At 43.2% G+C, this 15,855-nt stretch overlaps 1 protein-coding gene across 1 annotated transcript; it reads right to left on the bottom strand.

Annotated features, from left to right (window-relative positions):
* Positions 1-1,035: 1,035 nt before the first annotated feature.
* On the bottom strand, positions 1,036-15,815 carry SHMT2 (serine hydroxymethyltransferase 2). The gene is made up of 12 exons (XM_032945915.2): positions 15,707-15,815; positions 6,711-6,908; positions 6,494-6,573; positions 5,911-6,111; positions 5,182-5,263; positions 4,924-5,046; positions 4,623-4,762; positions 4,086-4,251; positions 3,893-3,992; positions 3,465-3,620; positions 3,222-3,329; positions 1,036-2,206 (listed from the first exon to the last, which is right to left on the bottom strand). Exons 1-12 carry the CDS (start codon positions 15,785-15,787, stop codon positions 2,079-2,081), a joined length of 1,563 nt encoding a protein of 520 aa, XP_032801806.2. The 5' UTR covers positions 15,788-15,815; the 3' UTR covers positions 1,036-2,078.
* Between the last annotated feature and the right edge of the window lie 40 nt (positions 15,816-15,855).

The raw sequence follows: 15,855 nt of genomic DNA, 5'->3' as shown, positions 1-15,855 counted from the left end.
CCTCATTCAAAAGTAGTTTCTCGAGTTTGGCTTCCCATGGTAAAATGCACTTTTACACGATGTCAAAGTGCATATTTATCACATTGAGGCAATATCACCCATTATGCGTTGCTATTTGCAGTTGTCCATATTATTAGAAGCCCTTCCTCTTATTTGACCAAATATCAGGTTTGAGAGCATATATTATCCCCCCCCCACCAACCACTTTTGGAAATTTGATCAATCGTAACCTGCATATAGGAATCCACATTTTTAATACACTATCCTATGCTCATATCCGGAGTGCAGTAACTGGTGACCAGACAAATTATGCCTTGTCCAGACGCCAATTTATATTCGTGCATATTTTTCATTTGGGGGCTGTGCATGGGCAAGAAGCAGAAAATCAACTAAAAAATTAACAGCGTCCAAAGCAGATGGCTTGTTAGTCGTCTTCCGACTGCAAAGAAAATGTCACGGGCCAGGCAGTTTAGTACTATTGTACAGCAACTACTCTAGAATTTGAGTGTGCGTTCCATATGTAAAATTATCCGAATTTGCTAAATTAAATAAAATCTATTCTCATGCACACAATTCGATGTACGCATTGCGAGGCCAAGAATGTATTTAAATCATTCCGTTGATGCATCCTTACATGCTCAATTTTACGATCACAATTTAAGTTTAATTTACAGTATTTGTACCACCTCATACAACCCTGTTGGTTGGTACTAATTTCTGACAGCCAAAAAAAGCATAAATCAATTCTTAAATGCACAACTCTATTATACATGTACCATGAGTGCAGAGATTGCCATACTTGACGAACTGAATAATTATAATCATTACACGCCTAATGAGCAAAGGTTAATGTAAAATCTAATTATTCGGGCTTAGCGCGCATGGATGCAAATTGGTCATGTTGATGGTTGTGCAAATCCAAGGTTTACGAAAAGTTGTTTATGTCACTGTACCATTAAATAACTTCAATGTAAAGTACACACAGAAATGACAAAGCAATTCCCAATTTATACATCTCTTACAAGAACAACACAATGACGCATTTCATAATTTTATTTGCATGGCATTCGTCAATATGCATTTAAACACGTACAAATGGCAATCTCTCCTAAGTAGCCAGTATTTTTATCCGGCTCGTAAGGCGAACCTTAGGAATTTCGTTCTCATATCATGGATGCTGGGCTAAAATGATCCACCGTCGTATCACCTAAAACTTGATTCAACCTTTTAAACAAAACCATGTTTTCATGTTGGTATTAATGTGTTGTTTCCATGAAATCATGATTGTATTACATGTATTTTTACATTGACATTTCACCTGCTAATGTATTGCACTACAATACATGAACGGTACAGATTAAGTTAACTCTTCAAGATGAAAACTACTATGGGAACTGCATCTCTAAACATGTATGCACATTATATGAAGTGCATACATGTATTGAACGTTTGCATAGGTCTATATACTAACTGCAATTTAATATCAGCACAAGCCAAGAACGAAACAATAAAACAATTGCAACTTTTAGTAAAGCACTGGATGGATTACTTTGAACGCAAAACCATCAATCGTAATGTGTTTTACATTCGGATGCGTGTTTTATCACGTGTCTTTGTTAATACAGTAAGTTATCTTGATGAGTTTAAAAAAAAATGCCTAGCTTGTTATGCAGCAACAATTTCTGTTCACCCACATAAGTGTGTGTTTTATTATGGAGCAGTAAGGGTCAATATGGATGAGCTATGAAAAATTTCAAATATCACCTTCTCTATTGCATTAGAATTACATTAAAAAATAAACTCTGTAATGCCCAAATACGTTAATGCATTTTAAATTTCTTATAAAGCGTCACTCATGAGCTTAATTATAAGTGATCTTACTAACACTTTCACTTACAAATTCTAAATCAGTTTCTGAAACTTGCTGGTGATAGATGTTAAACGCATATCAAACATCAAGCTTTAAAAAAAATTGAATTGTAAATGTAGGTTATGGTAAATGAGTGGGAACTGTGCTCATTTGTCATGACATGAAGCGGCATCTGTTAACATATCCTCCCCTTATCTTGTTTCAGACCTCAATGGTCATCAAACCCTGGCATGGGAAATCTGCGTGCAAACTTCTCCACTTGCACCTTCAGCTCTGTGACACGTGCCATGGTCTCGCCGTCAGACAGTAGGTTGGCTCGGAACTCCTTCAAGTTTACTGCAAGAGTAACCAACACATAATTATCAGTACAAATGCCAACCAGGTAAAACTCCTTTATCATTAAACACATTCATTAGATGTTTTAGTATATTAGTATCATCGGCAGCTATGCTCAATCCACTGCTGGATAAATGCCTCCCCACCCAGTCACCATCCCACAGTTCTGGGATGTCTTAATTCATCTCACACATGCGCATAAGCTGATGTCATCGCTGCATCTCCACGATGGTCGATATCTATTCTCGATATCAAGGGAGAAGAAAACAAGACTAGGGGAAAACTATATCTACTCAAGTGTCAATTCAAGTCATGTGGGCATTTGGTAGCAGGGTTATACCGTCATAAGCAGCCATGATATATCCACTGCTGGATGACAAGTGTGACACCATTCCTGACCGTCCTTCACATGAGCTGATCTCACCAACTCCATCTGTGTTGATCATCCTCCGTGAGCGTGCTCTCTTCTTTAGCTACCATTCCATCAGTCTCATCCATTGGCCATCATCCCTTCTCGTGGTGTCCTGCCCAAACTCCCTTTTCTTACCAATATATATATGTGTTTGTTACCCAATCCACGTGTTCTTCTGCCTCTCAATGCAATACCAAGCACACATCCCTCCATACTGATCTAAATTCCATTGTGGGTAATATGCACTCGTTGAAAACTCTTCTTAAGGAATACTATGTTACTTTTCATTTTGAAAATGATTTCCTCTTTTTTTCGTACTAAGAGAAATGGAGGTTACTTCTAGTGTGAATTTGGGACCACCATCCTTATCTTTATTTTCTAGAGATCTGCATACATTTACTCCACTAATTTTATACTTATTTATGTTGTTATTGTTCCATCTTGTTCTCCGAGGGCCACATTTCCAATTTACTAAATAATGTTTTATCCCTTTATTGATGCCATATGCCATCGCATTCTGATTTCTATTATCACTTTTTTTCGAATGGTTGCAAACAGTTTATGAGTATACAAAACAAATAGGACTTGTTTATTTTTACAAACCTGTTTTTTTCTTCACATCGCTGGCAATGGCAATTCCTTCGTCAATGAAGTCCACCACTTTTTCAAAGTCCGCTTCCTTAAACTGGCGAGACGTCAATGCAGGGACACCTAAAATGAAAGGATTTTGTCGGTTTTAAACATTACACAGGACTCTAGCCGGTGCACAGCATTCAAACGTATTTCCACATATCTGTGTTAGATACCCAACGGAGTCCACATTGCATAAAAAAAGACTTGGCTTACCCAGCCGCAGCCCACCCGGTGTGAGTGCACTCTTGTCACCCGGGCAAGTGTTCTTATTGGCAGTGATCGAGACCAGCTCCAGCACCCTCTCGGCCCGTGCTCCGTCCATCTGCTTTGGCCGCAGGTCAACCAGCACCAAGTGATTATCAGTTCCTCCTGCAAATAAAAAGCATTTTCATTCAATAGTATCGACTGGTCTTCCCTAAACACTACTAAACAACGTCAATTATCATTTTTTGATATTGAACAAAACCAAAAATACCAATTTGTAATGCAAGGCCACGAAGAAAACTGTTGCCCATCTTGTGGAATATGAAAAGGCAAACATAACAGGACCAAACACAAAAACAGCATTAAAAGCAGTGTTCATTTAACCCTTCAAATGAAAATGGTATGTTGTTTAAAATATGAGGTTAAACCCAACGAACCTGACACCAATGTATATCCTTTGTGAAGCAGAGCTGCTGCCATAGCTTTGGCGTTCTTCAAGACTTGTGTCTGGTACTCCCGGAACATGGGATCCGCTGCCTAGAAAGCAATAGGTATGTTGAAAATGATTCTCAAAAATGTGCATTCCTTGTGACAGTGCAGAGGAGTAATGCTGTTGTCTGGATGCCGCACCTGCTTTAGAGCTACAGCCACGGCAGCGATAGCGTGGTTATGGGGACCACCCTGAAGTGACGGGAAGACCGAAAAATTTATGCGGTCTTCTAAATCGTACATAATCTGGTTTCCAGTCTTCTTGTTAACCTCCTTTACTCCCTTTCGAAAGAAGATCATTCCAGCTCTGGGGGGGGGGGATAAAAAAACATCAGAAGACCGTTTTGTGTGTCAAACTCACAAAATGCATTATTTTCCATTTATAAGTGCTAACAATCAATTTGAGATGTTTCTAATTAGGAGACGTTTTATATTCTAGCACCCTGCTATTTTCACAGATACATTTCATTCTAGTGAGTCATAAATATAACGGTGAAGTTGACCTTCAGCACCCGCAGTAGAGATAATTAGTTGACTTTAGTACTCAAATTAATTAAATATCGCTAATATAATTAACCACAGGGACACACGGAGCCCATGGTTGAGTGAAAATTGTAATGAGGTCTGCGGCCGGACACACACGTGCATGCACATTTATAATTGCAAGACCACACTTACCTAGCGCCACGCAGTGTCTTGTGTGTGGTCGTGGTTACCACGTCAGCATGCTCAAATGGGGAGGGGATAACGCCAGATGCTACCAGCCCACTGATGTGAGCCATATCTGCCAGCAAATATGCCTTCAAGCCATCACAGATCTGATTGCATCACAGCAGGAACAGGTTGAGAAAACAGCAAGGTTAGGAATCACTTTGTGCAGCTCAGAATTTTAAAAACTAAAATCTTCAAAATGTGAAAGTAATGCGTAGTATGTGTCCTGTTGAGGTGAAGTGATGGAACTTGCAGGCCTTTGTCTCACCTTGCGCATGCGCTCGTAATCTATAAGGCGTGCGTATGCACTGGTCCCGGCGATGATGAGCCGTGGCCGAAAGAGTCGTGCATTCTCCTCTAGACGATCGTAATCAATCAGACCTGTGGCCGGCTGTAGCACACGCAGGGTTGTAAATGGTACACATGGCTTGCATTAGTATACAAATTAGGAGTCAAGGCTACATTTTCAAATAAAAAGAACACTGCATTATTTTAGATAAACCCTATATTTCTATGCACTACTCACGTTGAGCCGATACGGCATTGACTCAAAGAAAATGGAAGTCGCGGATATGCGCTTGGTATCCGTCATGTATCCATGTGTCAAGCTGAAATAAGAGACATCGCTGAGATACAATCTGCAAAACTGGTACCGTCATTATTTTTCAAATATTGTTATGAGGCACACTGTAACAGGATATTCTTGGTTCTTTCGGTAAAGTCACGTAGACGGAAAATAAAAATAAAGCAAAAAACCAACGACGTTTCGATCGCAACACAAGCGGTCTTCATCAGGCGGACGTTTCGATCGCAACACAAGCGGTCTTCATCCGCCTGATATCGTGGTTTTTTTGCTTTTATCTTTATTTCTTTTCTTTTTTCCTATCTACGTGACTTTATTGAAAGAACCAAGAATATGAATTCCTGCAGTCACGAAAGTTTTAAGTCAAAATTTACACTCTAACAGCGTTTCAATATTTGAAAGCAAGCCAAGCATTAATGTAATCAGAGCAGAGGCAATATGGAGCGACTTCTGAAACACTATTTGGCAGACACTGCATTCAGATTAATGTGCACATTTTTCGATTTAAAGCTTTCGTGACTGCAGGGATTCATCTTCTTGGTTCTTTCGGTAAAGTCACGTAGAATGGAAATAAAATAATAAAAATAAAACATAATAAAAATAAAAAAGAACCAAGAAGATAATGTGCATATGTCGACAATGGTGTGCACCGCAAAGAGCTGCATCTCGTACTGTCCGCCATCGGGCAGGTCCAACCCCATGATGCGGTCGTGCGGCTGAAGAAGAGCCGTGTAGGCGGCGAAATTTGCCGGCGAGCCAGAGTAAGGCTGCACATTGACACCCCATTTCTCTGGGTCCAGCCTGTATGCGTCTAGAGCCCTCCGCTGGCACAGCAGTTCAATCTTGTCCACTACCTCTGCTCCGCCGTAGTACCTACAATTGGACAACATGGATGTGCATAAAAAAGGATCAAACAATTCTGGCATGCATATCCAACTAACCAAAAATCCCTCAATGATATTTTGTAACATGTAGAGAAGACGCACTGTAAAGTACGTGCATTTACTATCGCAGTTGTGCTGGAAAGCTATCCAGTGTTTCCGAGCTCTACTGGGTATTGTTTGGCATGATGTCTGTTTCGCTCAACAGTTCCATAAACAGGATCCCAAAACATTGAACAAAATGTTGTACGTTATGCCAAAAAATACGTGGTACAAGCCAAAAAAACATGAGCTATAAGTATAGGTCTTGTTTCTTAAACATTTAATGTTTTTCAAAACAACCAAAAAACATGTCAACACAACATTCAATTTACCTCTTTCCTGGATAACCCTCAGAGTACTTGTTGTTCAAGCAGGAGCCAAGAGCTTCCAGTGCAGCCTTACTGCAGAAATTCTGCAAATACAACAAAAAATAAAAATATGAATGTGATCAACCTTTGGGTTGTTGTAATAAATTAAACATAACTCGCTTGAGCCCGCAGCATGTGCAAGCCAATATCACACCCACAAACTCAGGAGTCTCACGAGTACCTCCGATGCAATGAGCTCCAGTCCACGGCACTGGCGGTCCTTCTCAGCTTGCACGAGTGCCCACATCTCGGGATCGCTGTCCACCAGGCTCTCCTGGCCGGTCCAGCCAGGCCCCTCGGCCACGCTTGACCATGCCTGTGTGTGCTGGCCACGTGATGCTAGCCATGCCAGCGATGTACGGCAGCATTCTTTTACTGGCTGCAGAAGGTGGACGGTACAGCACACGGTTGTAATTACCAGATATAAATTTGGTGGCGTTCATGAACAAACTTTCATTAAGAAATACTAATTTCCATTCCCAAGGTGCTAATCAGAAGGTGAATTAGATCATGGATCCTAGTCATTGCATTTCTTTTTAATTCGCTAACTGCTACACTATAAAAATGTAAACCTATAGGACCCAAATAATTGAGATTATTAATCACTCAGCTTTCAAAGGCATGAGAACTGCTCCTTTGATAAAAAAAAAAATACTTAAGTATCTTATAAATGAGATTACGTTTTCCCCTTTTTTCTGGCAACAAAACAGGTTTTAAGATGTTAAAACACCAAACTAAAACCTTTAACAAGGAATCATGTCTGGATTAATCACAATACTTGTGGTCAGAATGCAAACAAAAAACGTGCTCTGATAATATATGCATTGTCTTTGAAACTGATTGGTCCACACCAGAGACAGCTTTCTTTTGAGTCTCGTCTAAAAACAGTGTTAGACCAGAGCGCTGTACGCCTTTTGGCGTCCTCTGGTCTAACACCGTTTTGAGACTAGGCTCGAAAGAAAGATGTCTCTGGTGTGGGCCAATCAGTTTCAAAGACAAGGCATATATTATCAGAGTATGTGTTTTGTTTGCACTCTGACCACAAGCATTGTGGTTAATGCAGACATGATTCCTTGTAAAAGGTTTCAGCTTCGTGTTTTAACATCTTAACACCTGTATTGTTTCCAGAAAAAAAGGGAAAACCTATTCTCATATTTTGGTACTGGCAAAGGAGGTCCCATGATGTATCTTATAAATGTGCATTACTGCTTCACACTATGTATAAAAGTCAAGTAACATGGGAATAAGATCAAAGCATGATTTAAAAAATAGTTAACACACATTCTGCATGATTACACAATGTAACTGATGCATCCTTAATCAACAATCCATGGACTACAAATAGTTTTCTACTTGACTGCGAAAATCTGAACTTGTTTTCTCCATGTTTTAGGTACTAATTGGTAGGTGAAAAAATGCATAAATAAACCACCAAACAGGTAAAATTAGAAAACTGTGGAATATTTGACACCACATTTTATTCAACACTACATATAAAATGTATATATTAATCTGTTATAAAAAAAAAAAACCTTTTGTTAAAACGCTCATTTTATTACCATGCATATCATGTCGGCAATACACGTCATGTGTAAGAAACTGTTGTTGCAATAGATAAGATGTTGCTCTTTTGCCCCAATATGATAACACAATTCAGGAGAAAAGTGCTTTAGAGAGCAAGCGCATATCAACGTAACTTTACACAACTTTTATGCAGCCAGTACAAACTGCTGCATAATCTGTCTATAAAATCAAGCTCAAGGTAATGTCAAAGGTCAACTTATCTGTAAAGAAAGCAATGCAACTTCACAGCAACAAGTTTGATCAAATAATCCGTGTTGTGAATCACAATAACACTCGTTATGAGAATGCATTTATATAATTGACATTTTCTCACAAGCTACTGCTCAGTAGATTAAGGTGATTTTAATCCTTCAATTTTCGTTTCAAACTTCTCACAGGACAATGAAACACTTTGACACGTCCCTTATAATTTGTAAAATACCGTACTTAACATATGAAAAACCAATAGCACCATTCTTCTCATATGAAACTTACACCAATTCATCAGAGGCATTGCATATATCTTTCTCAACATCCTTTTCCTATTAAATGGTGTTTTTTTCTGTTACCAATTAGCATATGCCATGAACAGAATGGTCAACACTGAATTTGGGTCCAATACAAACTGAGATAAGGTTATTTGTTTTCCTGAGCCTGCGCTTGTGAATTGAAAATAACGTCACATTTCACATGCACGTCAAAACGGTGCAATCCACATAACCCTTGACCACTGCACATCCTAACAAAGTGGCACAAAAGGCTCGGTCGGTTAATGACCATCTGCAAAACTCTAAACTATAGAGTATAAAATCAAGGAGTTAAAATTTGTTTTATAGCAAATTAATTCAAAGTTTAACATTGATAAAGCCAAGAGGATAATTATATCACACTAGCTTGTTAGCCCGTCCTAGGACGGAAGCTGTAATATTAAACATGTAAATTTACGTTTTATTGTGATTGTTAATTTCGTTAGAAAATGTAGCACGTAAAGACATTTTTCTTAACTTATGAAATGAATTTCGATTTAAAGCTTTCGTGACTGCAAAGGTTCATCTTCTTTGGTTCTTTCCCCCCCTTCACCTGATGAAGGCCGCTTGTGTTGTGGCCGAAACGTCGTGAGAATATTATTGTGTTATTTTATATTATCAATTTATTATTTTATTCTCATTCTACATGACTTTACCGAAAGAACCAAAGATTATGAAATGAAATTAAGGTCTTTGGAAGATTTCTCGATATACGATATTTTGTGTGAATCTCTTATCACTGTCCAAAAGGTTTCCCTGTAGTTGACTATTGTTGATGAACACTGTGATCCACTGAGAATATTTTGATCTAGACAGAGCCACGTACAACTGGCCATGGGAAAATACGGGTTCATTGAGATAAATACCCAAATTTTCAAAAGTCTGATCCTGCGACTTGTTGATAGTCATCGCATACTGTGGAGTGACGTCACCCGTTCATGATTATTAATGACGAGGGGGGGCATGTGGAGGACCCCACCTGTTCATGATTATTAATGACGGGGGGGGGGCATGTGGAGGACCCCACCTGTTCATGATTATTAATGAGGGGGGCTGGTCGATGTGGAGTGACATTACGCACGTTACACACAGACATTATTGGCTCATTATATTAGTAATAAAAAAACAATCCTCTTCTGGACCCAGACAATTATTTACACATAAAAGTGTATTTTTTCAAATGCATGCATTTAGTAGGTACATATACAGGCCTTTTATAAATCTACTATTGGATGAGGGCCTCCTGTGGACCATAGGAGTTATGTGGCCATACTTCACCACACTGCTCAGGACAGGCTGGTGAATGCAGTATCGTCCAGACCACTGAATGTTGCTGCAGTGTTAGAGATGTAATATTTTTGTATATTACTTTGTGTATGTAAATGGTGTAATATATTCTACTTGAAAGAGGGAAATTGGAAACTTCGTAAATCGCAACACAAAACGCATGCATATCATCCCCAGGGGGCTTGGCCAATGAGCACTTGTGATTGGTGGCTCGAGGGGAGGGTGTGGTGCCACCAGCCACGTGGGTGATGAAGGACACAAATGAATTTCGATTTAAAGCTTTCGTGACTGCAAGGATTCATCTTCTTTGGTTCTTTCGGTAAAGTCACGTAGAATGAGAATAAAATAATAAATTGATAAAATAAAATAACACAATAATATTCTCACGACGTTTCGGCCACAACACAAGCGGCCTGATGAAGGCCGCTTGTGTTGTATTCTCATTCTACGTGACTTTACCGAAAGAACCAAAGACACAAATGAACCTTATGGTGGGACCCCGGGGTCTCGAATAAACGGAATTCGAAATCGTAATTAATTTATTATTTTTTAGTGACTCCGTCCCACCGCACACAAACGTTGCGACCCACCTGGCGCAGATCATTCTGTTGTCATGTCGTCCAAGCACAGCAGCAAGGACGAATGCCCAGAAGAACTAAACAAGCGGATGCACTCCATCAGGATCATAAGTCTTATCCAAAGCTGTTCAAACTGCCTACACGACTCAAGTACTTTATTTGATCCTTATGGCAGTACCCCGGGGTACCAAATAATACTAAATGGCCGAGGCAATGAAATATTTAATTCATGGGACACTATTTTTTCCAGGGGTGTAAATTAACTCCGCGACTGGGGTACCAATCAATCCGAAATCAGTGCCACACTCCGCGATGTCGAAACGCAGCGAGGACGATTGCGCTGGAACCCTGAACGCTCGGATGCACCATCGTGTACATCTCGTCGAGATGAGTCGATTTCCGCATCATTGACCATCAACAGACTAAAAATGACTGCATCACGGACATTATGCGAGAGCCGGGGTACTATGGTACCCCGGGTTACCTCCATAAGATTAATTTGTCATAACGGAATGCATAATACAGTGAAACTGCTCTCTTATCTTCATTATTATATTGTGACCTACCAATGTCTGCAGCCAGGATCAATCGATGACAACCCTATTACTCATTGGTTCTTTCGGTAAAGTCACGTATGTATTTCTACATAAGTGACCTTACCGAAAGAACCAATGAGTAATTGTATGCAGTCACGAAAGCTTTAATTCTTTATTGACAACCCTATTACCTGCAGATATTTAACAGATGAGATGCGTTGCACCGTTAATTCCTCCTGTTTGATAATACTTCTCTTGTCCGTATGCATCTGTGCTGATAGGTATTTATTTGCGGTTAAGCCATAATCCTCGCATACCACTCGTATCAATGCGGATAAGAGCGGCGACCCACTACTCTGTAGAATAACACTAGTATAAACACTTGTTACAATATGAACAGCGCATTGAAAACATGTACTATTTTATGTACTGTTTACAAAGTGTGTTCACAAATCCACACTGAGAAACACGATGATTGACAGGTGTAAATTATTTTCTCGATTAGGTATTTAAATAGAGGTACTGCAGGCAGGGCCGGATTAAGATTTTGTAGGCCCCTGGGCTACAGGTACTGTGAGGTCCCCAGTAATATTTTCCAAAGGAAAAGTAATTTAATTTTACAAGGCTACCAACAAATAAAAAGTCAGCATTCACAAATGAAATAACTTTTCACTTAATCTCTGGAGGCCCTCCTAAAGCCCCCGTGCCTTAATCCGGCACTGACTGCAGGCAAGTAGTTTTCAGTTTTCAAGGCATAGTTTAACAAGACAACACTTGCCACCATCCTTCAAACCCATTGGTGAAAAAGAGCAAGGTTTTTGTTTACATTATAATATGTTTATGCGAGAGCCGGGGGCTTATGGGGTCCCGCCATAAGGTTCAAATGTTTTAACCTCTCGCATAAACTGCGTTGCGACGTCATTGTATGTCTGCTGAAGGTGAATGGTACGGCAACCTATTCCTCTCGACGAGCTCTACACGATGCGCTAATCAAAGTTTTGTTTATGACTACGGCAATTTTGGCAACGAATGACAACAGAATGATTCGCGCCACGTGGGTCGCGGCGTTTATGTGCGAGGTGGGACGGAGTCGCCAAAAATAAATGAATTACGATTTTGACTTCCGTTTATTCGGGACCCCGGGGTCCCTTCATAAGGTTCATTAATGTCCAATGAGAAAATAACCTACATGTCTGCCAAACACATTCAGGAATAAATAACAAGCGTTACCCAATTATCACACCTATTTTCTACCCTTGCTCTATAGACCATAAATATCAGTGCAGTGCTTTGTACTCCAGTACTAAACTGCCCATAAATACATACCATTTATAGCCCTTCAAAAAACCATAGCCGTTCAGTTAACATGATAATTGTATTGACTTATTCCAACACGCTGGTCAGTGCGAGTTGATTCGGTCGGGACCGATGACCGGCCTAAATACATTTTCCTGTTTGTCACTATTTAAAGAAAGTGCCATAATTCGCTGAGGCCTGGAATCAAACTCAGATCGCCAGGTTCATCGTGCACTGTGCCACCACACCCTGGATACAGCATTATACAGTATGGGAAGATTGCCCGAGATGTTTCTGCGAGTTAATGTTTAGTACACTAGACTTAAAATCCAGGTCACTGGTTCGATCTCCTGGTGCGCACCTAAATCAATGGCCAACTTTCTTAAATAAATGGGTACACCATTTAGTGGATTGTCAGACCATGTGTGGTTGTGTAAAATGTGGATACTTCTGTCTCTTCAAAGACATTTGGTCAGTGTGGAAGAATCGGCCAAATGAAATACCTCCTAGAGCTCCATTGTTGGCAGCGACGCTAACAAGTCAACGTCGGGCGACACCTTAACGTTTTATAGAAAATTCATTTCGAGTGTGAACACATTTTAATCAAACCAAAAGCCTAAAAACCACAAGCACCTTTTAAAATGGAATACCAAAATAGTTTGTGGTATCGATCAAGAACTGGTTTAATATAACAATCCAATAAAAGTGGAAATCAACGTGTATTAAATCATGACGGGGAGGGCCCTTTTTGCAAGTGGTGGGTGTGCGGCTGGAAGGCGGGGTGGGGGAAGTGGGCTGATGCAACTCTGCTCGCCTTGCATAAGCCGGCTTTCCCCTGGTATAACGCCCCAGGGGCCCCGTGGGTCAATGGTACTGGGCTGGGATTGTGTGGCCCCTCTCTACATTACTCTGGGTCATCTTCGTGCATTCCACGAACCTGACTAACAGAGGGAAGCCGTCAGATGGGAATGTCCACAGCGCCAAGTTTGTTTAAGGTGCTGTTTTGAACAATGGTGAATGTCTGTTAAAACGGCAATTAAACTTCTCTTCCAGATCCAAGAGTTAAGATGAATTAATTGCAAACGTTTAGATAAAAACGTTTCAACAAATTGCAACGTTTTGAGAAGTAGACCGCTTCAATTTGATAGTAATATTGGTATATAACGAATCAACTAAAATAAATTGTTTAATTTCGCTTTAAGTGAAAGGGCCATTGAGATTGACAATTGCCAAAACAACAGTGCTAATTACACAACATGGTCCAATAACGTGGCGAGCATGGCAACTTCGATTTCTGTTGGGGTGATTAAGTTGTGTTAAAAGTTGATGCTATAGGTTGTGGTGTCCTGTAGGCCAACGTGGTCCGGACAGGGATGAGGATATCCTACAATGCGCTAAGATGCTTAAGTTAGGGATCAGTATGATTAAAGTAATGGCCCTCACACCACCAAAATAATCGTCCGCATGCTACTGCATGCTTACGATAGGTGGTGTGAATCACGTTATGATTGTCATTGATGTTTACACAGATGACGAACAGATGAAGGGATGCTATTGATGATACAAATGGTATTTACAGATCACCCTGATAATTTATATTACGATCCGCTGGCAGCGACGATGATGATGGTCCATAGTTTAGCCTGTTGATGAAGAGCTTGCTGATAACGATCACATCTCACTCTTGATGATGGCAAGCTGCTGCTGCTGCTGGGGCTGCTGCTGCTGCTGCTGGGGCTGCTGCTGGGGCTGCTGCTGCTGCTGGGGCTGCTGCTGGGGCTGCTGCTGCTGCTGGGGCTGCTGCTGCTGCTGGGGCTGCTGCTGCTGCAGCTGCTGGGGCTGCTGCTGCTGCTGCTGGGGCTGCTGCTGCTGCTGCTGGGGCTGCTGCTGCTGCTGGGGCTGCTGCTGCTGCTGCTGCTGGGGCTGCTGCTGCTGCTGCTGCTGGGGCTGCTGCTGCTGCTGCTGGGGCTGCTGCTGCTGGGGCTGCTGCTGCTGCTGCTGCTGGGGCTGCTGCTGCTGCTGCTGCTGGGGCTGCTGCTGCTGCTGCTGCTGGGGCTGCTGCTGCTGCTGCTGGGGCTGCTGCTGCTGGGGCTGCTGCTGCTGCTGCTGGGGCTGTTGCTGCTGCTGCTGGGGCTGCTGCTGCTGCTGCTGCTGGGGCTGCTGCTGGGGCTGCTTCTGCTGCTGCTGGGGCTGCTGCTGCTGCTGCTGGGGCTGCTGCTGCTGCTGCTGCTGGGGCTGCTGCTGCTGCTGCTGGGGCTGCTGCTGCTGGGGCTGCTGGGGCTGCTGCTGCTGCTGGGGCTGCTGGGGCTGCTTCTGCTGCTGCTGGGGCTGCTGCTGCTGCTGCTGGGGCTGCTGCTGCTGCTGCTGGGGCTGCTGCTGCTGGGGCTGCTGGGGCTGCTGCTGGGGCTGGGGCTGCTGCTGCTGCTGCTGGGGCTGCTGCTGCTGGGGCTGCTGGGGCTGCTGCTGCTGCTGGGGCTGCTGCTGCTGCTGCTGCTGAGGCTGCTGCTGCTGCTGGGGCTGCTGCTGCTGCTGCTGCTGGGGCTGCTGCTGCTGCTGGGGCTGCTGCTGCTGCTGCTGGGGCTGCTGCTGCTGCTGCTGCTGCTGCTGTTGCTGCTGGGGCTGCTGCTGCTGTTGCTGCTGGGGCTGCTGCTGCTGTTGCTGCTGCTGCTGTTGCTGCTGGGGCTGCTGCTGCTGTTGCTGCTGGGGCTGCTGCTGCTGTTGCTGCTGGGGCTGCTGCTGCTGTTGCTGCTGGGGCTGCTGCTGCTGTTGCTGCTGGGGCTGCTGCTGCTGTTGCTGCTGGGGCTGCTGCTGCTGTTGCTGCTGGGGCTGCTGCTGCTGTTGCTGCTGGGGCTGCTGCTGCTGCTTATGATCCACACCTCTCGCCGCTCAGCATTCACCGCACGCATCGCGCTGACGTCAACAGCATCGCCACCACGTTTCACGACTCGCTGCCCCCCGAGGCACGACCACGGTAAACGCGAAAACAACACCTCGCTGCCACCCACAGCAGTAGCACGAAAGACCCAAAGACACCACCCCCCTCCCACCCCGTATAGCCTGAGCAGACTGTTGGGGCAAGTGCTGTCAGCGAGCACCTATTAAGGCCGGCACGGCACACGAGTGGCTAGCACCATAGCCTTTGTCGCCTGAGTGGCGATGTTTTACACACCGCAGCAGGTACTCATTTGAGGCCGAGCCGACCTAGGGGAGGCCCAGGACCGGTTCAAATAATCGTTACCGAATGCGAATCGAACCCGTGTCGCCGGGTTCGTAGCGCAGTGCGCTAACCACTCCACTACCGATCTTCTAAGACTGTCAGTATGGTTGTCGTGGTGGTGATGATGGTGGTGATGATGGTGATGACGGACGCGACCCTTGGCCACCACTCACCGGCCCCAGCAGCAGCAGCAGGCGCGACACGCGGCTCCTCGGCACCATCCTCCCGGCCTCGTGCTGCACGGCACTGCGCATGCGCACACGCGGCTCCGCGTGTTATAAACCTCGCCGTGTCCCCTCCTCCCTCCTCCTCCTGCCGGCCT

Source organism: Petromyzon marinus, chromosome 4, assembly GCF_048934315.1.
Source record: "Petromyzon marinus isolate PM22_M1 ecotype Great Lakes invasive population chromosome 4, UKy_Petmar_22M1.pri1.0, whole genome shotgun sequence".
NCBI classification, from domain to species: domain Eukaryota; kingdom Metazoa; phylum Chordata; class Hyperoartia; order Petromyzontiformes; family Petromyzontidae; genus Petromyzon; species Petromyzon marinus.
The sequence above is the reverse complement of the archived record's forward strand: the minus strand, read 5'-3'. Positions and strand labels throughout refer to the sequence as shown.